Here is a 26701-nt window from a genome sequence, read left to right as displayed (position 1 = left end):
CAAACAAACAAAAAACTAAAGAAGCAGTTTAGTGACTAATATTTATCCCTCAAGTTTATTAAGTAAATGCATGTTATAGGACTTAAAAATGCTGCCATCTTTGGTACAATTTCTGTCGTAAAATTGGAAAATATTGTCATCATTTAAACAAAACTCCATTATTCTGATATTTTCAATATAGCATTCCCCTCTAAAGAAAAAAAGGTATGCTTAAATTTAGCAGCTTTTAAATATTAATATACTGGAGTCTAGAGCAATAGTACAGTGGGAAGACTGTTTGCCTTGCACACATTCAATCCCCAGCACCCCAAATAATTCTCTGAGCACCACCATCCCTGAGCTCAGAGCCAGGAATAAGTCCTCAGCACTGTTGGATACGGTCCAAACCCCCCAATTAAATACAATTAAGATATTTATAAATGTATATTAATATTGATTATGTATTTAATGTATACTAAGTTGGTAAGTATTCTGATCACGTACCATACTAGGATGTTAGCTACAATAAAAAATAAAATATAGCCCTCAAGCTTAACTCTGCAGCACAAAGTTGTGTGAAAGGGAAGGGGAGGGAATGATAGGGCTGCATTTGGGTGCATTACATCGTCAGCTGACCTTATCAGAAGGAAAGGACCTAGTGAGAAGGAGAAAACTGATCTATGTGCTTGGGAGATCTACTGCCTGGAGAACTTGAACTAAAGCCCACTGAACTGGATGGTATTGAGCATGAGGACATTGAAAGAGGAATCTGGGTGTGATTTGGAAAGATATCTGAATAACAAGCTTAAAATACCCTTTCGTATATTCTTGAATAGATGAGTTAGGTTGGAGGATTGGTTTTAGGGGAGAGATCACAATTATTAAGCATTAACTTTTATTGGCCAAGGTTTTGATCATTCCATTTGCTTGGGTGTTGTAACTAACAATAAGGATAACAGTTGTGTGCCCGATAAGGGAGCAGGTTGGGAAACTGGTGGAGGGAAGGTTCCACTGTCAGTGGGATTGGTGCTTGAACATTTAATTCCTAAAAACCTTTATTATGAACATCATAAATCACGGTGTTATAATAAAATTTTTTTAAAGTAGGGGGACTAGCTGTTGTTCTTTCCTGCACTATTAGTGTAGGTCAAAATGACTTTTTACTTGCACATAATTTTTTTTTGTTTGTTTTTTTGGGCCACACACAGTGATGCTCAGGGGTTACTCCTGGCTCTGTGCTCAGAAATCGCTCCTGGCTTGGGGGACCATATGGGACGCCGGGGATCGAACCGCAGTCTGTCCTGGGTCAGCCACGTGCAAGGCAAATGCCCTACACTCTGGTCCCATTTGTACATAATTTGTTTTTTTTTTTTTTAAACTTTGTTGATTGATTGGTTTTGGGACCACACCCAGCAGTGCTCAGGGATTACTCCTGGCTCTGCACTCTGAAATCACCCGTTAGGCTGGGGAACCAGGCGGGATGCCAGGAATCGAACCAGGTCCCTCCTGGGTCGGCTGCATACAAGGCAAACACCCTACCATTGTGCTATCTCTCTGGTCTTGTACTATGTAATTTGGAAGTATTGTCTGACTACATATGTGAGTTCAGGCATTAGAAAGCTGGAGTGTGGGGCCAGAGCCGTGGCACTAGCCTAGGACAGACCTCGGTTCTATTACCCCACGTCCCATATGGTCCCCCAAGCCAGGAGCGATTTCTGAGCACGTAGCCAGGAGTAACTCCTGAGTGTCACCGGGTGTGGCCAAAAACCAAAAAAAGAAAAAGAAAGGTGGAATGACTGGATGGCTTGGCAGCTTGATGAAGTCCAGTTGTAGAACTGGGCCTTTTCTGTGTTGGTGTCTGCTGTCCACGATGTGGCTGCAGCTGCAGTGCCTCAGGCAAAGGAGGAATCCACCTGACTCCATTCAGAGAAGGCCCAAGAGTTGTTAGTCTGGACTAGTCTACCTGGGAAGATTAAGTGGCATCATATTGTTTGCAAGAGTAGATGGGAAGCTGGATTTCTCTGTGGACAAGATGGTGGGTCTGGCAGGGTCAGGGGTGGATCTGTCCCCCTCCATACCAAGGACACGCAGAGTTTTCAGCCCAGATGCTGGTCCCACCTGCTTTTTCTAGCTGCTTTTTGAGATCCTTTTTAAGATTAATTATGGAACTGAAAAGTTTCTGGTTAGTGGGTGCTGGTGTGGCTGCAGGTTATATTATTTATATTTCTTAGCTCATTTTTGTCAAAATGGTTTTTTCTTCTATGAGAGAGTTGAACCAGATTATATTTAAAGGTTTTCTGCTTGTGTGCCTGTGATTTTTCCCCTTCAGTTCACTAATTTAAGTTATTTACAAAAGTATGCCTTTCAGTGTCCCAGATTTCATCATAGTGCTGTACAATATCGAAGCCAAGTCGCCTCACAGAAAAGTGGGGATTTGTTGTTTCCCACTTTCAGGAATGCTTTTGTTTGTCCTTTCTGAGGCTGCCACCCATTGAATCAGAACTATTATGGCATCTACTGCCTTGTGAGTTGGCAGGATGAATTCTGTTCTCACAGAGGAGTGAGGGCCTTTCTCACTCCGCGTGCATTCCTCCTGTGGCTGGGCACTGAGCTACATGCATTTCATCTGCTCCACAGTATGTTCCTGCCCAGATCTCATTCACCTTTATATTTGCTACTCTTTAAATACTGTGAGTGACAGAAATGGTTAGTACTTGAGTATTGCTTAAGTCAAGCTTCCTGGTTTTTCCAGTCAATGATAGAAACAAATTATATCCTTTTTTTTTTAACAATAATATGAATATACCAAATAATAATATATACATATTCTCTAAGTATAAATAATAATAGTGACATTATAACTCATTTAAAACTGATGAAAAATCAATTTTAGGATCTTTAGCAGAATATGAAATTTTACTTAATTTTCAGTTTTTTCTTTCTATTTTTTTGTTTCTTTGATTTCTGTTTGTTGTTGGTTACACAACAACCAAGTGCTGAGGACCCACACCTGTATGTGCACAGGGCCCAGGCCTAGTGATATCGGGGAACCTTATGCGATAGCTGGATTCAAGCCAGGTGCTTGAATTCAAGCAGGTGCTGCTGAATCCTAAGCCAGTGTTTTAACTTTTGCACCTCACAACTTCTGTCTTTCATTCTCATAACAGAAAAGGAGAAGAAAATATTTTTATACCTACCAGTGGATTTGTAGATTCAACAAGGATAAAAAAAGATTAGCAGTTTTTCTTTCTTGCCTTTTGTGTGTGGGGGGGGGGGGGTGGTTTTTGGGTCATATCCGGCAGTGCTCAGGGGTTCCTCCTGGCTCTACGCTCAGAAATCGCTCCTGGCAGTCTCCGGGAACCATTTGAAATGCCAGGATTTGAACCACTGGACTTCTGTATGCAAGGTAAACATCTACCTCCATGCTATCTGTCCAGCTCCTTTATTTTTGGTTTTTGAGCCACACCCAGTGACACTCAGGAGCTACTCCTGGCCTGTGCTCAGTAATCGCTCCTGGCATGGGGGACCATATGGGATGCCGGGGTAACGAACCACGGTTCGTCCTAGGTCAGAGCACACAGGTAGACGCCTTACCGCTTGCGCCAACTCTCCAGCCCCATGCATGATTAATAGTTTTTCTTTTACTACAATCTTTTATTCCAGGCTCTGTAGGTAAAAAAAAACAGTTGTATTATTTCAGATATTCAAAGTTTACTTTAAAGCTATGTCAGTTTAATTCCATTTAGCATTTATTATATAGAAGATACCACTTTTTGAATATTTTGGGAAGAGGCTATTAGGTTTTTTCATTGAATGACTATATTCCTAATTTCTAACAGGAACATAAAGGTATTTTTACTCTCAACTTTCATCAAGTTAGAGCTCTCTAGAAGAACTGACTAGATCCTTCCATTGGAATTTGGCTAATGGCTATGTGCCACATTATCCAGGTACTCACAGATAGGGTTACATATTAAAAATAAAACAGAATGTATAAACAAATATGTCTGCTCTTAAGAAAGAGGTAGAATGTTAATCTTTGTGTTTGCATTTGCATTTTATAGTATTTTTAGATGGGGCTGAAATTTTTGTTTGATATATTATGCATAGGACTAGTTTAGACAGTATAAGTAATGAATTTTCTAATTGGTTTTGTTTAATTTGATATGTATACAGCCAAAGAATAAATTTCCTAGTCTGTATAAGTTTAGTAATGCTATTTGACCGAAAAGTGGAAGATTAAAGGCTTATTAAACAACAGGCATTCAGGTTGGGTTTTTTGTTTTTTTCTGCTGCTTTTGTGTGTGTGTGTGTGTGTGTGTGTGTGTGTGTGTGTGTGTGTGTGTGTGTGTGTGTGTGTGTGTGTGGGTGGGTGGGGTGAAGGAGAGGACTCCAAGGCAGTTCTCCGGGATCCAGAGGTCACTCCTGGCAGCACTCTGCTAACCTGGCTGGACAGTACTGTGCTGGACAGCAGTGCAAGTGCTGTCAGGCCTGGTGGAGCTTTGGTGCTTGGAGAAAGCCCAGACGTGGGCAGTGCTGAGGGGCCATCTGGTCTTTGAGTATGAACTAGGTCAGGCTTGTTGTACTTCTCTAACAGCACTATCTCCCAGCCCAAACCAACTCATTGTATTGCCCGTTGAGTCCTGGCCACTCTACATTTATTTCCACAGGCCACACAGACAGCATTCAGGAGCCTGGCGATGTCCTTTCTCCAAGGCCTAGTTTCATTTCATATCCCTTTCCTAGATCAGTCCATTATGGTCTTAAATTTCAATTTATCAGTAGTTTCCAAATGTATATCTCTTACCAAAATCGCTCTTCTGGATCTCCAGACTTACTTGTCTTCAGGGAAATCTCACAGGCACAGCAAGCAAATTGTGCCTGAAATGGCACTTTTCTGTAGACTCTCCCTCTCCAGTCCTGCTCTCCTAGAGTTCCCCGTCAATTCCATTCATCACTTTATCCTGCAAGAAACCGAGAGTAATGTTTTTGTTTGTTGAGTGGCATGGAGGGGCATGTTTGAGAGCCACGTCTGGAAATGCTCAGGGGCCACTCCTGGCTCAGCACTCAAGAATTACTCTGGCAACGCTCAGGGGAACATTTGGGATGCCCGGAATCAAACACAGGTCGGCTATTCACTGCGCTTTCACTCCTGCCTGTGGAAAGTAGTTTTGGATTCCTATTTCTTTACTTCTCCCCTCAACTCAAATCTATCCCTAATGCTCTCCTTATTTTCTGCCTGGAAACAGTATCATGAGTTTTTTTCACTTTTCTCTTTCACTCTTGCCATCGTTATCTTTTGCCTGTATTCATGCAGTAGCTCATACCATCTTCATCTCTAGTTTATTTTTCTTTAATTTTTATCTTTTTTTATTTTTTGTTTTGTGGTTACACTTAGAGATGCTCAGGGGTTACTCATGGCTCTGCACTCAGCAGTCACTCCTATTAGTGCTCAGGGAACCACGTAGGATGCCAGGGATTCAAATGTGGGTCAGCCATGTGCAAGGCAAGAGCCCTCACTGCTGTGCTATCATTCTAACCCTCCACCTCTGAAGCAACTAACTTGAGTGGCAAGTAGATGCAACAGTGAGACGTTAACATGTTAAACATCTTGTCCAGCTGCCTATCGTTAAAGTGATTTTTTTAACGAATATATTTTTCTTATGTGCTATCCTGGATAATAGAAGAATCTATGTCTTTGTTAAGCAACAAAAAACCCTTCTAGGAGTAATTTGTATTCCTTATCTAATAATGTTAATATAATCTAATTTCTTTAAATTTCTCAAGTGAAAATAGTTTGCCTTCAATGAAAATATTTTAGCCTGATTATTAAAAGGATGAAGATATTGGGGGCTGGGCGGTGGCGCTGGAGGTAAGGTGCCTGCCTTGCCTGCGCTAGCCTAGGACGGACCGCGGTTCGATCCCCCGGCGTCCCATATGGTCCCCCAAGAAGCCAGGAGCAACTTCTGAGCACATAGCCAGGAGTAACCCCTGAGCATCACAGGGTGTGGCCCAAAAAACCAAAAAAAAAAAAAAAAACGATGAAGATATTACTAGATTCTCATGAATTTTTCTAAACTCTTGACTATATAAAAAGTGAAGTACAGTGCTGTCTAAAGATGGATAATATATATGCGTGAACATACATAGGAAAATATGTACATATATAAATAGTGTATGCTTAGTTTCACCAAATAGAATTTTTGTTCAAGTTTTAAATAGTTTTGGGAGATGATTGACAAGATGAAAATTAGTTTCAATAACTTGTGACTATAGTTTATGCCGGTAAGGTATTTCCCTTCTTATTTAGCATGATATAATAAGCTACATTTTATTATCCAACCTCACTTTCTGGCTTTGTGGTGGAAAAAATAGGACCAAATAGTCCTGTCTCATTGTCGACTGACAGTGATAGACAGAAGCACATGGATAATTAAATAACTTGTCAAATGCATCCATACAGCTTCTTTTACCAGGATTTTCTACTTCTTCCTCCCGTTGGTCTGCATTTCAATTTAATTTTTTCTCTTTTTCCTTTAATGAAGATACTAATAAGCTGTGACTTGAGTCTAGAGCCAGTAGCATATAAACGGAAAGATAGATGTAATTAGATGATCTTAAAAAAGAAGCTAGCCGAAAATTGAGCTCTTATTGAATTGAATACAGGTCTTACATCTATTTATCATTATTTAATTCCTTCTCTTCATTCCAGAGGTTGCACATACTTGAGTGTGGGAGAGTGGGGGACAGGGTTGCACATTTTCCTGTGGCCCTGGGGATCCTGAGTGACCAAGTCACCCACCAAGGTCATAACTCGCCGTGGGGGGTGCTAGGGGTTAAATGTGTCCTCTCACTGCCTTACACTCGCAAGACAGGTGTTCTGCCGCTGAGATGCTCCCAAACTCCAGATGCATCTGGACAATGCTGATGAGCCCTTAGGAATCTACATGATATTCGCCAGTTAGCTAAAAGTTGTTTCTAATGCAATTTGGGAAATTCATGTTTCTAAATCATTTTAGGAATGAGATTTTTTTTTGGAGGGGGGGGCGTCACACCCAGCAGCGCTCAGGGGTTCCTCCTGGCTCTGTGCTCAGAAATCGCTCCTGGCAGGCTTGGGACCATATGGGATGTCGGGATTTGAATCAATGACCTCATTGCAAGGCGAATTTTTAAATCGGGATACTTAGATGGGTGTGAGGAAATTTGGAGAAGCGTGGAATTTGACCTGTGCTTAAGAAAGAATGGTGAGACTGGAGAGATAGCACAGTGGCAGGGCATTTGCCTTGCATGCATATGATCCAGGGCAGCCGGTGGTTCAAATCCCGGCATCCCATATGGTCCCCCATGCCTTCCAGCAGCGATTTGTGAGCGCAGAGCCAGGAATAACCCCTGAGTACCGCTGGGTGTGATCCAAAAACTAAAAAAATTATGAGTTTTTAGCCTTATTAGATAAAAACTTCTTTCTATATATAAGATTGCCCCCATTTTAGTGTGCGTATGCAAAAAAAGGAACAGTACTATATGATAATCCTGGTGTATTTGGGGGTAAAAATAGCAAGCTAAACAATCTCTATAACCTGGTTTTAACCTGACCTCAGATCCCAAGGAAGACTTTCCTACTGGAAGTTCCTATTAAGCAGATCAAAAAAAAAACAAATAAATGAAAAGGACGGGAGAAGTGACCTCTCCATATGGAAATAAGCACGAAGAATTCTTAACTATGTTGGAAATAAAGGCAACCTACTGAGGTCGATGTTTTTGCATCCGCTTTCTGCTTCTTCAGCTTACGGTTCCTGTTTCATGTTATCTGAGCTTGTTTCATGAGCATGCGCAAAGTCGATAGCACGTTATTTTAAATTGTCTAATCGAATCACTGTGAGCTACAAAGTTACATCGTCCTTATGGCTTAGTTTCAGTCGTGCAATATTCCAACACCAGTCCCTTTACCAGTGTCCATGACCCTCTGTCACCCTCCCGGTTTCTTTCCCATCTTCCAGCCTGCCTTTATGGCAGGCACTTTTTTCTTTCCTTCCCTTTATGTTTCCCTTTCAGGCCCTCTCGTTCACCCTCCTGTTACTAAAAGGGTAGCTAGCATGCCTGTCACTTTCCCTCCTTTCAGCACCTAATGATGGTCCTGTCCTTCCCATCCTGCTCAGCTCTTTGTTGCTATTGCCTTTGGGTTTTAGTTATTCCCATACAATGTTTCTTATATCTCCATGTATCAGTGATATCTTCTGAGATAGCACATTCTTGGCTTCTCTCCTAGTTAGTTCACTTTCTGAGGGAAACTGAAGTAAAAGAAACCTGTTTGAACAATCTTCCAAAACTAATTTGAGGCTTTTCTCGGTTTCCAAAATCAACCAAAGCAGGTTTTGTTGCTTTGGATGAACACTCTCCCTTCTCCTACCATCTTGCATCCACCAGCAACATTATTGAGCATCTGGAATGTTCGACGAGGTTTCTCTGTGCATGCAAGGTGAAAGGAAGGAGTGCGTTTGAATTGCAGCTTTGAAGCTGTGGTGTTAATTGTTAACTTTTGCTGAGTCTGTACATTAAAAGAGGCAGCGGCCTCAGCATGTTAAGATCATAACTGTTAAATTAGCGCTGGGAGGCTGCAGCTGTACTGATGGGAAGCATTAATGGCTGCATGCATTAAATCAGAGACTCCGCCCCCAGTGCCTTTGTGGAGTGGTATTTACTGAGTTGCAAATGGACTGCTGAAACAGATGAAAATATAGCCTCCTGCATTATCTGCCTTAAAAAAAAAAAAGAAGTTGTTCTCTTGCTGGCATTTTTTCATTTATCTTTGTAGTTGTTTTAGACTCAAAATAGATATCCCTGTACAATTGAAACATTTTTCTACAGTATTCATTACCCTACTTGTGAGGTCTAAACAATCTAATCTAGTGGAGTAGTAAGTAAGTGATTTTTCTAACCTTACAAAGAATACTGTGGCTCATTCTGGGGGCTAACTAAAGAGAAAAAGTACAGGATAACATTTTTTTTTCTTTTCTTACAGAGTCTGGAGAAAGTTCTTGTGGAATTCAGTCACGAGGAGTTGTTTGATTTCTATAACAAGGTTTGTATTTCCAAAATAACTTGATAAATGAGTTCTTGGGTAATGCTTTTTATTATGAATTTTGATTTTTTTTAAATGCCCTGTTATGGAGATAAGTGGTTTTGTTTTTTTTTTACAACATCCCTTATGTTGCACAGTAGAAAGCATTGCCTAGGAGAAAATCTGACAAACTAAATCAAGAAAAAAGTGGAAATGTTTTTTATTAAAGCAGTAATTGTTGATTTAATGTAAAACAGTCAGTAATGAACTATGTAGCAATAACTAACCACCCACCTTTGCGCATTAGATATAGGTCATTAAAGATTTAATTTCTGAGATGTAGTGATAGTACAGTGAGTAAGATGCTGGTCTTGCACACAGCCAACCTGGGTTCAGTCCCTGATATCTTATATGGTTCCCTGAGCTCCAGGAGTGATTCCTGAGTACAGAGCCAGGCATAACCCCTGAGCATTGGCCAAGAGTAAAGGAAGATGCAAAGCTTTAAATTATTTATCTCTGAACATATTTCATGTTTCTTTACAAGTACTAATTCCATATTGTAGAGAAATACACTATTACCCACTTTCTTTAAAAACCTAGTACACAGACAAAAAAGGGACCTATTACCCTAGCAGTTCAAGAGGCTAAGGGTAAAGGTATGGGATGCCTGCTGGGAACAGTGATGGAGTGAGGTCAACACGGTGGTGGAAACTGTCCAAATTCACTGTCACTATGTGCCTAGTGAATATAACTGTGAAAGACACAGTTTAATTCACATTGGTCTCAGTAAAAAATATTTTTACAACACCTCGTATATTGGTTACTTAAAATCAATCAGATAGCTTTAATTAAAGCATTAGTATTTAGAGATTGTCCTTTACAAATTTCAAAATTTAGGGGCTGGAGCCGTGGCGCAAGTGGTATGTGACTAACCTAGGATGGACTGCAGTTCAATTCCCCGGCATCCCATATTGCTCCCCAAGCCAGGAGCAATTTCTGAGCACATAGCCAGGAGTAACCCCTGAGTATCGCTGGGTGTGGCCCAAAAATCCAAAATAAATTTTTTAAAAACTTACATTATAAGCATGAATTCCTCTGTCCTCACACAAAGAGAAAAATGTACTGTTCGATGATTTGGAGTTTACAAGGGTGAAGATACATGTCTTATCTGAGACCATTCCAAGTTCAATCCTTGGCGCCAGGCATTCTGAGTGTGGCCTTATAGACCCCCCCAACCCCAGAAAATGGCATGATGTGACCATGGTGGCACACTATTAGTGGGGGACTGGTAACCCCACAAGAACCCATGGAGCATCACTTAGGAGCCGTCCCCCCCAAAAAAAAAAGAGTTTTAAAATTTTTTGTTTGTTTGCTTTTGGGTCACACCCAGTGGCACTCCTAGCTCTGTGCTCAGAAATCGCTCCTGGCAGGCACGGGGATGCCGGGATTGGAACCACCATCCATCCTAGATTGGTTGCACGCAAGGCAAATACCCTACCAATGTGCTATCTTTCCGACCCTATTTTTAAGATATTTTTGTTGCTCTGAATTGATTTCAAATATTTGGTTGCCAGTACCATTCTCTTTTCCTTCACTAACTTTCTGTTTCTCTCCTTCCATTTTTTTGTGTCTGTTTTTATAAATAGCTCGAGACTATACAAGCTCAGCTGGATTCCCTCACATGAAGATTGTTTTCTCCATGTTTCCACTGCATCATTATCTAGCATTGAAGATAGACTGCCAGGTTGTATTTTCAGAATAATTTGGTGGCTTTCTTCTTGTAAACTAAATGAATATTGCTTCTTAGACAAGAAATAACCAGGAGATATCATTTAGGGAGTAGCAATGGGGTTCTAATAAATGTTTCCTAGTTCTGTGAACCAATTATAAGTGATTGTAAGAACACTTGCTTGATACAGAAACAAATCAAGGGGATATCTTATTGTTCTTTTCTATTGCATTGATCTTTAATTGCCTACCCTGTTTCCTTGTATACATTTGATGATAGCCTTATACCAGGGATCAGAGTGTAATATGTACCTTAGAGCAATGGTTTTCAATCAGTGGCCCAGAGGCTAGTGTTATCCATGGGTATGAAAAATTTAAAAACTACTGTTACACAGAACTTCATTCAGTACTTACAGCAATGCAAGTCATAAAACAAGAAAAAATACATTATTGGATTTTCTTGTGAATATTATGGAAAAAAATTGGGAATAGTGTAAGAAGAAAATCTAAAATTGAGCTAGTAGTAAGATAATATACAATATAAACTTTTTTGTGTGCTTTCATTTATTCTGTGTGTAATGATTTAATAACAGACCTGCTTTTTGTATACTGTTATTGTGCTGCGAATTAATAATGATTCACTGTATCCTCTTGAAGACATTCAAATCTTGAATAAAACAATATATTGCCAAATGAGTATCTTTAAAAGTTCAGAATACATATCTTTTGCATCTTCCTTCTGTAAAAATATAAGTAAATTTATTTTATACCTTAGAATTACTTGAACTGGTGTGTAGCATTTTATTGCTATGAATGCATTTAAATGTGTGATTGCTTGTGAAAAGAAATACCAGGGGCCAGCGTGGTGGCGCTAGAGGTAAGGTGTCTGCCTTGCCAGCGCTAGCCTAGGACGGACCAAGGTTCGATCCCCTGGCATCCCATATGGTCCCCCAAGCCAGGAGCGACTTCTGAGCGTCAAATGGGTGTGGCCCAAAAACCAAAAAAAAAATAAAGAAAAGAAAAGAAATACCAGTTGAGTCTTTTATGAACAAAATATCTTTCCCATGTTTCCATAAAAAGGCATGGAGAGGAGGGGAGAAAAATGGGATAATAATCATCGAAATAACAGTAATGGTATGAAGATGAAATAAAATATGTCATTTTAAATATTTAGCATAATTCTTGATTTAAGCAATCACATAATGTGTGATCTGTCATTTTCACAATCATTAAGCAAATGATTATTAGATTTTCCATTGAAATTGTTCCAGGTGGACTTCGGGTTAAAGTCAGAATTGCTGAAACCTTTCTATGAAACCCCTTCACATGGAATTTATTTATGTTCCAACATTTATGTTCAGAGAAACTCTCCTACTCAATTTTTTATTGACAAATAAGGTCATAAGTATATTATGGAATGGGACCAGTGAGTTTCATGATTTTTTAAATCAGTTACCAACTTCTTCTACACCTTATTCATTATCTCAGGAACCAGAAAACTTTTGATTATGGACCAAATCCAGCTCATTTGTTTTTATAAAGTTTTGTTGGGCCACAGCTGTGGTAAACAGACTTTTAATCATCCCTGCCTCTTGTTCTTCACACCCTTCTATACAAGCTTCTCATTTTGAGTGTGGCAGTGCTTTACTTGCTTCTAACTAATCAAGTAGGATGAAGGTAATAGAATATTACTCTCATGATTATGTGATGGTACGTGAACTTCTTACTCTAGATTTGTATCCCTTCATGGCTTGGAAGAAACAAGCTTCCATAGTATAAAAGGGGTTAGAGATGGCAAGGAATTGATGTGTATCTTAGGAACTGAGAAGTGGCCAAAGGCCAGCAAGAAGTTGAGCCCCTTGGCCAACTACAAGCAGATGAATTCTACAAACAACCTGAATGCATTTGGAGTTGGATTCTTTCCTAGTTCAGCTTGAAGACAGAAAACAAGTGCAATACAGCTAACCCTGTTGCAACCTCAAGAGAAACTCCTAGCTCAGAGTTACTGGGAAGTAATTGTTGGTTTAAATGTTTAAATTTGCAGCAACCTATCACACAAAGAGCAACAGAACTTGCAGTGATGACCTTGTGACTCAGTGTCTAAAATCTTGACTTCTGGACTCCACAGAGAAAATATTTGCAGCCTCATGCCTACATTGTGCTTCTTAAACCAAGAGCTTCCCTAGAGAAATACAGCAGTTACTGAAGGGGCGCAAAAGACTAAGGTGGATTTTCTAATTTCTGCAACTACTGCTGCCTTCTGGCTAGATCTCTCCATTGAAAAGTCAGGAGCAGGGGCCGGAGAGATAGCATGGAGGTAAGGTGTTTGCCTTTCATGCAGAAGGTCATCGGTTCGAATCCCGGCGTCCCATATGGTCCCCTGTGCCTGCCAGGAGCAATTTCTGAGCATGGAGCCAGGAGTAACCCCTGAGCACTGCCGGGTGTGACCCAAAAACCACAAAAAAAAAAAGAAAAAAAAAAAAAAGAAAAGTCAGGAGCAGTGACACTCGGACACTCATTCCCGTTTCTCTTACTAAATCATAGATTGAGAAATGAGTCAGCGGGGCCGGGCGGTGGCGCTAGAGATAAGGTGCCTGCCTTGCCTGCGCTAGCCTAGGACAGACCGCAGTTCGATCCCCCGGCGTCCCATATGGTCCCCCAAGCCAGGAGCGACTTCTGAGCACATAGCCAGGAGTAACCCCTGAGCGTCATTGGGTGTGGCCCAAAAACCAAAAAAAAAAAAAAAAAAAATGAGTCAGCTTTGAGTAGACAGAGATACTGAAGGTGACTGAAGGTCTCCTTCATGTCTCTGGAGCAGCGGTGCTGATGAACTATTGTCTCCGGAACATTCCAAGAGAAATCAAATAGCTGTGGGAGCAACAAAATTTGGGATCTTTGCAATAACATAGCATATTAACCCAACACCTAACTAATGGAACATGGTTTATATTAGCTAACAATTTAAAGCATCTGTGTTTTTAAAGAGAGATAATTATTATATTGTCTATAGTTTAAAATACAAATATAAGTCTTAGAACCTGGGAAACTTTAAAAAAACTATTTTGCTTGCCACCTGTAAAGTCAGGCTATTTTAGAGGTCCTGCAGGTACTGAATCCACCTTCCCCCACAGTGGCTGTTTGGAGAGAGAAGTTTGAGAAACCTTACATCAGGTGTCTAATGTAAATTCCTTCTCTATGGAATCGTTTTGTTTTCACAATTAAAGTCAATATATTGACTTGGTGGACTTATTACTTAGAAGTTGCTCAGGAGTTCAAATTAAGTTTTTTAGATGAGTTTATTTTTGTTCTTGTCATCATTGTGCAAATCATTATTCTCCACCAGCCTCATTTAATGCTAAAATGAAGGGCACATTCATTTGCAGCATACTTTAATAAAGCTTGTGGTATGTGTACTTTGAAGGAACTCAAAGAATTTTGTCATTGCATCATTACCGCCCGAAGGAACTCCTACCCCCACGCTGAATCTTTTAAATGTTCTTTTGCTTCTCTCCGAGGTATAAGACTTTCCTTGCTGATGGGGAGCCAGCCATCTCAATCCAAGTGGTGACATTTTTCATTGCCTGCTTTATTTATATTAATTTGAAATGGAAAGTTGCTCACTTTTATTGCAATCTAGTTTGTAAAGTAAGTTAAAGTACAGACTTTATATATAAGAAGAGTGTCTACAAGAAGTGTGTATGTTAATAGACTAGGAAAAAAACTATATAGATCTCCAGGCAGAAAAGATAATGAACATATGATAATGTTCCCTTAGTAAAGTCAGAGTTCAGTTATTTTTAGTATCTTTCCCCCCCTTTTAAAGAAAGTGTTGTGCGGGCCACACAGGGAGGGGCTCAAGGGACCATGCTTTGCACAGAGCCAGCCTGGAGCCCTGCACGTGCACAGCATGTGCTTGAGACTGAGAATGTCATTTTATAAATTATTTGATTTTATTTTATATATATATGTATATATATCAATATATATGTTCAGAGAAACCTACATGTAGGAAAGGGAATGCAACAGACAGTAAGTTAAATAGTTACATCTATGTTTGAAATTAAGTTATAAAAGAACACATATATCCTAGTTTGAGAAAGAGTCAAAAAAAAAAGTCAATGATGAAGTCATTTTTATTGGCATTGTTGATAGTACTTTGCAGTGAAGCACCAGAAATTGGTGCTTTCTCACTAGCTTTCCCCATGTCTCCTTGCTTCTGAAATTGTCGGATTCCCTCCTGCTGTGTCAAGACCACTTTCCCCATTTTTTCTTCCAGTTCAATTAGGCAGGCTACCTCTAAAGAGTGCACAAAACCGTCCTTAGTGACAGGCTGCTTGAACGTGTCCATGCTGGAAGTTCAGCATCTTCCTTGTCCAGAAAGTGGTTATGCTTTGGTCAGTGACTACAGTAATTTTCCAAATGATCCGAAAAGGAGTGACTCACGCATCCCTAAACATGTGCTTCACTTCACAGTGCAGCCAGGTTCTCGATGCTTAACACACTGATGTAAATAGTTCTGTGAAGATCAGAGCACTTAAGAAGAATATTGGCCAAGTGACTTAGTGGAGTCCATAAAATTTCTCTCCTCTACCTCTCATTTACACAGAACCATCCAATTCTTTTGTTTTTGTTTTTAGATCACACCCAGCAGCGCTCAGGGGTTACTCCTGATTATGGGCTCAGAAATTGTTCCTGGTAGGCTTGGGGGATCGGGGGACCATATGGGATGTCAGGAATTCAACCCAGGTCCGTCTCTGGTCGGCCATGTGCAAGGCAAACGCCCTACTGCTGTGCTATCTCTCCAGCCCCACCATCCGAATTCCTAAAAGCAAACAAATCCATCTTCAGCCTTAACCATGGACACGAGTAGTTTTCAGACTATTTTAGCCAAACATCTCACTGTAGTTTTTCAAACTACTTTAGCCAAAGAGATCAGTAATCTCTTTAGGGAACGGCCGCATTTTTTTTCAGGAAGGGTGGGTGGAATGGGTTGGGTTTCTGCTGAAGTCACTGGTCCTTTCTTTCTTTCAGCAAACGTTACCTGAGAATATGAGCTTAATAACTTATGAAAAACTCATATCTTTCCCATCCAGGATGCTAGAACACATTCATCTCCTACTCTGCATAATTTGCAGTAGTCAGGAAGTTGACCTAGAGTGCTTCTAATACTGATGCTGCAGAGAAACTAATTATATTCCTTCCAGATTCAGAAATGATGTATGAGACAGGGTCAAATGAAGTGCTCAGAAAAGCCACCAGCAACATTCTGCATTCGTGTATGGATGTGTATGTTTGTATTTTGTGAACTCATTATGCAGATTTTAATTTCCCATTAAAAGTCTTAATTAAACACACACACACACACACACACCTTATTTCGATCTATTATAGGCAATTCAAATGGCACAGTTTTAGTAAGAAACTAACCCTTACCTGGCATAAATTGTTCCAGCTTACAACACAGATAGGCTCGGCAAAAATCTGAAGTAGGTCTTACAGATAATGTATAACATGAGCAAGTTGCCCACAGCTCTGCAGAAAGCTATTGAGCTACATTTTCATTTAAAATTTTCCCTGTCTGGGGCCAGAGTGATAGCACATAGGGTAGGGCATTTGCCTCGCATGCAGACAACCTGGGTTCTATCTCCAATATCCCATATGGTCCTCTGAGCCTGTCAGGAGAGATTTCTGAGCACAGAGCCAGGACTAACACCTGAGCGACACTGGATGTGGCCCAAAAAAAATGTTCCCGTCAATGTACCTTTAGATAAACAGTCAAGCGTGAAGGAGCTGTTTCTTAAAATGATGACATAGGTACTAACTTCGTAATTCATGATGAAAAGAGCCCTCTCTGAATGTTTCTGAGTTCCTTCCTGGAGTGTATTCTATCCTTATTAGAACTAAAATAACTAGAGTAGTCAGAAATCCAAGCAAGTGTGGGTGTACCAGCTGTGGGCTTCCAGAAGGCTTAGCGGCCTTCAGGATGTTTTTAGCCTCCCTTGGATGCTTACTTGTTGGCCGTGCTCCTGGGCAAGCTGAGGTGATTTCTAGGTGCTCTGAGTTTTGATCCAGTGGACTGTGGCCACCACCTGTCAGGGCATTCATTTCTTAAGCACTCAGACAATCTGCCTAAACACCAGTCTTAGTGCTTTAGTTCTCCTGTGCTGGCTGCCTGGAACTAGTCCTTCTGATTTTCCTGGGTTGTTTCTTTTGGATTAAGGCCGTGCATTTATACTTTTGAATCCCTTTTAAAAGTTAAGATATGTCATCGGAAGGCTTGAACTAAAGGACTTAAAACGGTTATTTTGCATGCAGCTTTTTCTGGTTTGATTTTTAGCATTATCCTCCAAGAACAGAGCCAAGACTAGCACCTGAGTACCACAGGTGGACGCCCCCCCTAAATAAAAGGAATGGAGGAGGAAAGGACCTTTTATGCCCCCAATACAAATTTAATCCCACGCATCACATATAGCCCCCCAAACCCTTCAAGAATGTTCCCTGAGCAGAACCAGGAGTAAGCCCAAAGCAACCTCAATCATGGCCCCCAAAACCAAACTAAACAAAACAAAATGAATGTGTTATTAGAACAATATCAAAAACATTTTTAATTGTTTTATGTTCCTCTTTTTTCTTGTAAAGCAGATGTTCCCAGACTTGTCCTTTTAGAAAAATGCTTAATTAGCACACACACACACACACACACACACACACACACACACACACACACACACACACACACAGATGTCCCCCAGGAAATCTACTTTAAGTAGGTAAACAAAAAGTACCCAAGATTAATGCTTCCTCCCCTGGGGAGTTCCACGGTCCCCCTCCCCCGCCCAAGGGGCTATATCAACCACTTTAGAAAATGCTGATGTAGAAGAATTCAGGGCTTCAGATAGTGCTTGAAAAAGCGAGTCCTGTGCCAGGGATTTAGGGCAGGGTTCGTACCAGCTGTGCCCAGATACAATTCCTAGCAGCGCGTCCCCACCCCCACCCCTGGCATTGTCAAATGTGGCACTGGAGGCTTCCGAGCACTGTCAGGGTGGCTTCGATGGCCTCCAGAATCACAGGGCCACACTGTGCCGTAACTCCTGTCCTAGCAGTGAATTGCCAGTCTGGGTGGTCAGTACTTGTTGCAAGTGGCTCTGTCACTGAGTACCACTTAGAAGGCCACATACACGCAGTAAACGGAAGGAAGGAAGGGAGGGAGGGAGGGAGGGAGGGAGGGAGGGTTTGATGGTACTACCAAAATTTAAATTTTCTTTTTAGCATAGATTTACTGAAGAGCCCACTTCTAGTTCATAAGTTTATTATATAAGGTATCAAATAGAACAGTTTTTATAGGAAGATGGTCAAAGAATTATAGGAGGAAATACAGCTGTTTCTCCACCAATTTCTGTGTCCCTCTTTTCATCCTGTCCCCAGACCCTTGGGGAAGCTGCCGTTCTGATGGCTGTGTACAAAACCTGGCTTGCTCTGCTAATGGGCATGAGGCCATAAAAGATGGTGTCTGCACAGTGAGCCTCTCACCCTTTCCTGGCTTTTTCTTGGGAAAAAGACTTGTGTGTGGGGCTAGGAGGTCCACCCAGATATATCTTTGCCCCAGAAAAGCATGCCTTTTTTTTATTTGGGGCCAAGAGGCTGTGAGAGCAGCAGCAGCCCCAAATTTGACATGAAGCTGGAAGTGAGGATGAGGAGGACAAGAGAGTCCACAAGGATGAGCCTCATGCTCCTGTGCAGCCTTATCATGCTCTGAATAATAAGAATAAATTGCTTTTCATTTACTAGCAATGCAGTTTCCAATCTGGTCATTAGAATGCTTCATAGCAGTTCTGTCAGAGCCTCCATTCATACCTTTAGCTCTCAGGAGGGGAGGGGAACTCAAAGGACTAGCATGCTAACTACCTGGGTTCCATGCCTAGCACCACATGGTCCTCAGAGCACAGGCAGGAGCCAGCTTTGAGCAGCCCGACAGGAGGAGCCACCACACAGAGCTGGGCGTGGCCCCCAACCAACTGGCCAAATTAATAGAACATGCCTTCTTACTTTCAGCTGGGCAGTGAATAAGAGAGGGATTTAAAATCAGTGGTCTTGGCTCTTGAAAACTCCATTCCAAGTAAGCAGATAGCAACTTCTCTGAAAACAGAGACAAGACATTGCTGAGTCAGTTTTTTTTATTAACTACTTTATTTAAATACCACGGCTACAAGTTTGTTCATAATACAGTTGAGCTTTTATTTTTACAGCTGCAAAGTTGTTCCCGATTGAATTTCAAGTCATACAACGTGCAACACGTTTTCTGCCACCAATGTCCCCAGTTACCCTCCTACCTCCCCCCACCCACCACCTCTGGGCAGACATTTTTCTGTGCACTCTCTCTCCTTTCTCCCCCCCCCCGTCTCTCCCCCTTTTCCTTTTAGACACTGTCACTTACAATATTGTTACTGAAGGGGTGTCATGCAAATCACTTTATCGCCTTTCAGCACCCAGTTCTTGTCCAGAGTGTTAAGTTCCAACTATCCTTTCTCTGCCCTAACTGCACTCCCCCTGCTATCTGTGGCAATCTTTCTACCTTGGACTGGCCCTCCTTGCCTTTGTTTTTGTTGTCTCTGGATACTATTACCATACTATCTTATTTTTTTATATCCCACAAACGAGTACAATCATTCTGTGTCTATCTCTCTCCCTCTGACTCATTTAGATCCACATAAAACTCTCCATATCTGTCCATGTATAAACAAGTTTAATTATTCCATTTTTCTTAACAGCTGCATAGTATTCCATTATGAGATGGACCACAGTTTCTTTAGCCACTCATCTGTTGTCAGTTACTTGGGTCGTTTCCAGATTCTAGCTATTGTGAATAGTGCTGCAATGAACATAGGAATGCAGGGGGGTTTTCTGCATTGTGTTTTTGGGCTCCTAGAGATATTTTTAGGAGTGGTATTGCTAAATTATATGGAAGTTCAGTTTGTAGTTTTTTGAGGAATATCCACATTATTTTACCCAAAGGCTGGGCCAGTCTACATTCCCACCAGCAGTGAATGAGAGTCTCTTTCTCCCCACATTTGCACCAGTACTGGTTATTCTTGTTCTCGGTAATGTGTGAGTTTCCGCACTCTTTTGAATCCATTTCATAGATTTTGTTTTTTTTGTTTTGGTTTTGGTTTTTGGGGGCATCACCCATTTGACGCTCAGGGGTTACTACTGGCTATGCGCTCAAAAATCGCCCCTGGCTTGGGGGAACCATATGGGAAGCCGGGGGATTGAACTGCAGTCCGTCTTAGACTAGCACTTGCAAGGCAGACACCTTACCTCTAAAGCCACCTCTCCAACAGTGGGTTTTATTGTTGTTTTGGTTTGGGGACCACACCCAGCAGTGCTCAGGAGTCGCTCCTGGCTCTCAGAAATCTCTCCTCGTGGGCTCAGGGGCCAATATAGGTGACTGGGGATTGAACCCGGGTCAGCTATGTGTAATGCAAGTGCCCAGCCCGCTGTGCTATATCTCCAGTCCTTCAAATGATCCTTGACTCCCACTGTTACAGCAGACCAGCGAGGTGTGTTTCCCTACATTTCTGAGTCAGAACTTGGGCTTAGGAACCTCTGGCCCCTAAGGAAACTCAGTAGGGATGGGATGCATCTTTGGCAACATGACAGATACTGCAGGCAGATACTCTACCTCTGATCTGTAGACCCCACCCTTTGACATAAATTCTGTCTTTGGCCAGTTGCTGAAATTTATGTGAGTGAAAGAGAGTTCCTCTCCTTTCAGAATTTAAGAGCATACTGTTCAAGACCGCGAAGTAGGAAAGAACAAGAAAGAATGAGTTGTTAATGAACCATCCCCTTACCATGTGTTCCAGTAACAGATGTCCAGGCACTTTAGGGCTCTCTTTGTGCCTCCTTTTCTAAATGTATTTAGTTATCTGCAAGTTGAGCGAATTCACATCATCGAAAGCCCCTGGGATTTACTTCAGTCTGGGGAATGCATGAATTAAAGAATTCCATATGTTAGTTTCACCCTGAAGTATTTAACCCATCTCAGATCTATCGAAAGCAAGAAAGCTGATGCCGCAATGCCAACTTGTTTCAAACAATTAACCACTGCCATGCCCACATCAATGGAGTGGCCTTTATCCACAAAATGGTGGTGCATGTTGCAGGACCAGAAAGAAAACACTGCGCGCGCACGCACACACACACACACACACATCACACAACACACACACACACACACCACACACCACCACGTTATAACTGCCTTAGTGACGTTGAGCTTTAAAGAGCATTGCAACATTTCAGCTCCCTGCAAGGAGCTGCTGAATAGTTTCCAGGATACATTTTAGAGTAATTAAATTCTCTTGCCTCTTTCTGTTCTCCTTCAGGATGCATTGGGGGAGAGAAGGCCCAGATGGCAGAACGCCTTCCCAGGACCCAACCAACCAACATGTCCTCAAGTTTTGCCCCCTCCAGCCGCAGCTTGTTCCCAGCTTCCCCCTTACTATGGAAGCTAGTAGCGACAGGCAGAGTGGGACACAGACCCACCAGGGAACTTCCCTTCAGTCAGGAGAGATTCAGACACCGCACAGCAGTATCCAAGATGCCCAAAGTTCTGGTTTATTTATACTGTGACATTTCTACAGCAAAGAAAAAGAAAAAAAAGGAATGATAAACCAGCGAGTGATTTGTATGGACACCCAGTTTTTTTTCTAACTAAAACTTTTAAAGGAAAGAAGAGCAGAATGAAGAAAAGAATGGAACAGGTGTTTCTTATGTGTTTTATAAATGCATTTAAGCAACAGTAGGCTATACGGCTATCTTGTTCAAACAATACTGGAAAGAACTTGGCTGGGTACTTCTGCTCAGTCCATGCATTCACTCTACTTTTATTATCCACTTAATAGCTCTTTAAAGCTAAACCACAGCAGTGAGGTCCTGCGTGGACAGGCTCATGATACCTAAGTATCAGGATTGACCAGAGGAACATTGTCCAGGCCCTCAGCTTTCTGAGAAGGGAGAAGGGAGAGGGAGAGAGGGAGGGGACAAAGCGTCGGTGTGGTTACATCTTGAGGGGCAACAGTTGGACTTTGGGCTATGATTAGTCAATATTGCTTTACCTCAGTCAATGAGACTCAGCCCAGCAATTAAGTGAAGGGCAGGTTGTTCTCATAAAATAAAAAATAATGGACTTTCTGCTTTGTACTGTAGTATGCTGGGCGTCATGAAATCAACATAAATAAGACCGGAATGTCATCTCTGCGGTCTCACACCAAGCAGAACATGACCAGTGGGTGTAATAATGGTCAGGGAACCCCCACTGGGTGTGAGCACCTTACAGTCTGCTCAGACGTGTCAGCCTATTTCAGAGTCCAAGAATTATAAGCTCTTTAGCAGAACAAACACTGGGAGGAGGGGGAATCGAAGCCAGGATGCGAGCGGAAGTCACTTCTGACCCTGAGCTGCCTTCGTGACTCCCACTGCTCCTTTAGTGTCTTTTCTGCCCTTTTTCCTTTTGTGAGCACTATCGAGGCTTCTTCAGGGGGAGGGCAGTGCAAGAGGGGAAGGGTTTTCCTCCGAAATCCCCAGCTGCCCTTTGGCGCGTGTGGATGAGAGGACCTCAGAGAAGCCCTCCCCAGGCATGGGCCCAGCCTGCAGCCCTGGTCTAGTCAAGTGATCACCTCCCCGTGGGCCTCCACGCTGGGCTCTGTGTCTTGTCCCAGAGGCGCTGCAGCCAATCTCCTTTCCCACGCTTGCCACGGCTCACACACCTTTTGCCTTGGGCTTTGCCCTTCTCACTTGGAGTAAGCAATGATGCTCCCCTGGCATGTCAGTCCCACTGACTGTGACTCACCTGCTTCCCAAGGTTTTCCCAGTGACAGTGCAACCTCCTGTGGTCTGGACACAAAAGCAAAGCTGCTTTTCCAGCCCAGTAAACTTCAGTTGTACTTTTCTAACCAAACTGGGAGGGATAATCCTCTCTTAAGTTCAGTACTTCTTGGCTACTTCCCCTCAACTCTTCAGTTCCAAAACAGCTCTTAGAGTATTTTCGCATAGCATACCCTGCCCTTGTACAAACCTTTCCCTGTTCACGCTGTTGTTTCGTTTCTACCCTGACATTTCTACCCTCACAGAGACACTCGCTGCAAGTTCCTTTTCAGCACGGATCTTGTTCTAAGCTTGATCATTGCCATACCTTCCTGCTTTTATGACACAGTTTATTTTGACTCCGCACTGTTGAAGTTCGAATCTCCGTGTCTGACGAGGAGAGGCCCAGCCTGCAGAGAGAGAATCCGAAATTTCTTCGTGCCTCAGCCAAACATCCATCTGTTATAAAACCTCTGCAATGTCAAGTGGAGCAATGATAATGGCTCTGAAGCAGCATCCCCCCATCTGAGTGTCCAAGCAAGGGCAGCTAGTAGAGGGCAGGCTGTGGCATCATTGCAGAAGGACAGGAATATGGGAAGACTTGGAATCAGCATGAGGCTCAGCAACCAGATGACTTGCCAAAGGTCATTCGGCCACTTTCTGGTCGAGTCAACGGTGTAAGAAGGGGGTCATGTTTCTCAGTCCCTCCCTTTGCATGACATCGCAGTGCATTGCTTTTCCGAGTGAGATGGGAAAGGGTGCAGATACGAGCTAAACACCTAGAAACCCCAAAACCTGGCCCTTCCTTACTGAAAGTTTGAAGGACCTGTTTGGGGAACCTCATAAACTTGCCCCACAGTGCTTCTGGAAAGCAAATCTGTTGAATTTGGGGCTTGATTCATTTTGAGGTAATGGGCCACCTGTTAATTCCCAGCATCCCGAACTTTGGGATCTGACAAGCAAATGTTCCCTATCCTACGTTCCTCAAAGCAGGCTGGTTTCTCTAAGGTGGTCTTGTACCCCCCACAGAAAGCCTCTCAATCATGTCTTCCCAACAGCTGCCACTTAATTAGTTAAGGTTTTCCTTTACTGTGTTGATTCATTTGGCAGGGCATTTTGCCATTTCTGATCAGATGTTTGTTCAGCGATCTAAGGCTTAGAATTCTCTAGGAAGGGTTCTGGGGAGTCAGCAGAGCCTGTGCCACATGACTCCTCTCTTGAATCCTACAATGAGTCTGTGGGCACATGTTACACTGTCATTAAATCTTCAGCAGATGCAGAACACATGAGCCCAGGAGGAGTGTGACCAGAGTGAGAGCTTGGGAGCTAAGTCAGCCCGTGTCGCCAATGTCTTTGTCCGCGAAGGCACCATGCAGGTTCATTGATGAGGGGTGAGCACACACCTCTAGTGCTGGAAATCAGAAGACATGTGGGACCAGAGAAAATGACTTTGTGTACCCTGGGGGGCCAGACGCTCTGTCAGTGATAGTGAAAGGCGAGGTGCAGCCTGCAAGCTGACCCAGCTGGGAGCTGCAGGCGTGGAAAACAAAGTTCTCCTCAATAGGGTATCTGCTCCAGTGAGAAGAGCTCAATTGGTTGGCGCGATGAAGTCAGGGAGGAAGAACACTGCCAGGATAGGACATGGGGGAGCTGGGCACTCTGAGCCTGTGATGGCGCCTCAAGCCACACCAGCCCTCTTCTAAGAATGTGGTCTTCCTCAGACCACTGTTCTCTGTCTTTCCTCCCCTAACTCTCAGTCCTTCTGCACATCCTATGCTAGAGGTCACGGTTTTCAGCGGAAACACTAGCTCTCTCTGGAACTTAGTTGTTAGCTAGCCCCCTGCCCCCCTATTCCTAATCCCTAACTACAGGGACATGTGTCTCATGAGTTTGAGGAAGACTCCGAGAGCACCTCTGTTATTATGCTGCACTGTTGGGCCTTCTGCCTTTCTTAGCTGTTTCTCGGCTCTCTACCTCCAAAAGCTGAAATGAGATTAAAAGTTTTTTTTAAGTGCATTTTAAACTTTCTAAGCTTTTGTTTGTTTGTTTTTTGGGGTCACACCCAGTGTCGCTCAGGGGTTACTCCTGGCTCTGTGCTCAGAAATCGCCCTGGCAGGCTCAGAGAGACCATATGGGATGCCAAGAATAGAACCACCATCAATCCTGGATTGGTCGTGTACAAGGCAAATGTCCTACCATTGTGCTATCTCTCAGCCTCCTAAACTTTTATGACGTTTAATTTTTTACTTTGCTGTGCTTATGCAAAAATCTACCACCCCTTTTATTCTCTTCTTTTTTTTTTTTGGTTTTTGGGCCACACCCGTTTGACGCTCAGGGGTTACTCCTGGCTATGTGCTCAGAAATCGCCCCTGGCTTGGGTGGACCATATGGGACGCCGGGGGATCGAACTGCGGTCCTTCCTTGGCTAGCGCTTGCAAGGCAGACACCTTACCTCCAGCGCCACCTACCCGGCCCCTTATTCTCTTCTTTTTAAAAAAAAAACTTTTCATTTGTTTGCTTTTGGGCCACAGCCAGTGATGCTCAGGGGTTACTCCTGGCTATGCACTGAGAAATCGCTCCTAGCTTGGGGACCATATGGGAAGCCGGGAATCAAACCATGGTCCATCCTGGATCGGCCACATGCAAGGCAAGTGCCCTATTGCTGTGCTACCGCTCTGGCCCCTTCCTCTTCTTTATTTATTTTTTCTTTTTTTTATCTTTTAAATAAGGGCTCCTGCCTTTTTCTTAGGATCTTGGTATATTTATTGCAGTGCTATTTACAATAGCCAGACTCTGGAAGCAACCAAGATGCCCTTCAACAGATGACTGGCTAAAGAAACTTTGATATAGTTGCCGATGCTTTTCATTGCTCCTCAAATTGAAAGATCTTCCAGCTTCCTATAAACTCAGACTCCCCTCTCCTTATCTGCTTGTCTCATTTATTAGTGTTTCCAGTATAAGTCTTTCCATAGTTTCCATCTGGAAGGCCCTTAACAGCATTCCATGCTTGGTTCCCCAAGCCAGGAGCAATTTCTGAGTGCATAGCCAGAAGTAACCCCTGAGCATCACCGGGTGTGGCCCAAAAACCAAAAAAAAAAAGGACTTTGAGGGGCTGGAGAGATAATGTACCTTGCCAGGCAAGCACCTGCTCAATCCCCAGCATTACAACCCCCTGAACACATTTGGTTACAGCTCTAGGAACAGTCCCACACCCCCACTCCCCACCCCTGAGGCACAGCCAAGGTTTCCCTGGCATTGTGTTCTCCAAACTGCAGTAAATCCTTCAGTTCTCACATTGAACTGCTGGCCCGATTGACCAAAATTCACCAGAAGGAACCCCCAAACCCACAGCACCACTTGAAGGCCCAAAAAGAAAAACAGTAAAATGAGATAGCACTCACAAGTGAGATTGCCTACATAAAAAATGCCAGAAATAACAAGTGCTGGTGCGGATATGGAGAAAATAGATACCTTTTATTCACTACTTGGGGGATTAGAAACTTGCTCAGCCTCTATGGAAAACAGTATGAAGATTTCCTGGAAGATAAAAATAGAACTACGGGGGCCAGAGCGGTGGTGCAGGTGGTAGGGTGTTTGCCTTGCATGCGCTACCCTAGGACAGACCACGGTTCAATCCCCTGGCATTCCATATGGTCCCCCAAGCTAGGAGCAATTCTGAGCGCATAGCCAGGAGTAACCCCTGTGAGCATCACCAGATGTGGCCCCCCAAAAAATAATAAAAAAATAAAAATAGAATACCGTATGATTCAGAAATTTCATTCATCAATACCTAGCCTGAGAACACAAACTCACTAATTTTAAAATATAGATAGCAGTATTATTTACAATAACCAGGATCTGGAAGGCCCAAAAGTGCAACAAGAGAAGAGTGGATAAAGAAGATGTGGTGTAATTTTCAATGGAACCCTACTCAGTTATAAGAGATGAAATCTTGCCTTTTGCAACGATGTGATTGGACTGGGGTCATGTTAAATAAAATAAAAATAAGAAATACAAATATCAGTGATTTTACACTTAGTAAATTTAAAGTAAGCAAGGGGAATAAATAGT

The 26701-nt window shown here is 42.5% G+C and overlaps 1 protein-coding gene across 1 annotated transcript in view; it reads left to right on the top strand.

Annotated features, from left to right (window-relative positions):
* Window positions 1–11145, top strand: part of COMMD10 (COMM domain containing 10) — a 148390-nt gene extending 137245 nt beyond the window's left edge. The window contains exons 6-7 of the mRNA XM_049772737.1: window positions 8999–9058; window positions 10684–11145. Coding sequence (XP_049628694.1) covers window positions 8999–9058; window positions 10684–10855 — 232 coding nt within the window. The 3' untranslated portion in view covers window positions 10856–11145. The remainder of the gene's footprint in view (window positions 1–8998; window positions 9059–10683) is intronic.
* The last annotated feature ends 15556 nt before the right edge of the window (window positions 11146–26701 follow it).

This window comes from Suncus etruscus, chromosome 4, assembly GCF_024139225.1.
Source record: "Suncus etruscus isolate mSunEtr1 chromosome 4, mSunEtr1.pri.cur, whole genome shotgun sequence".
In the NCBI taxonomy this organism is placed as follows: domain Eukaryota; kingdom Metazoa; phylum Chordata; class Mammalia; order Eulipotyphla; family Soricidae; genus Suncus; species Suncus etruscus.
The sequence above is the reverse complement of the archived record's forward strand: the minus strand, read 5'-3'. Positions and strand labels throughout refer to the sequence as shown.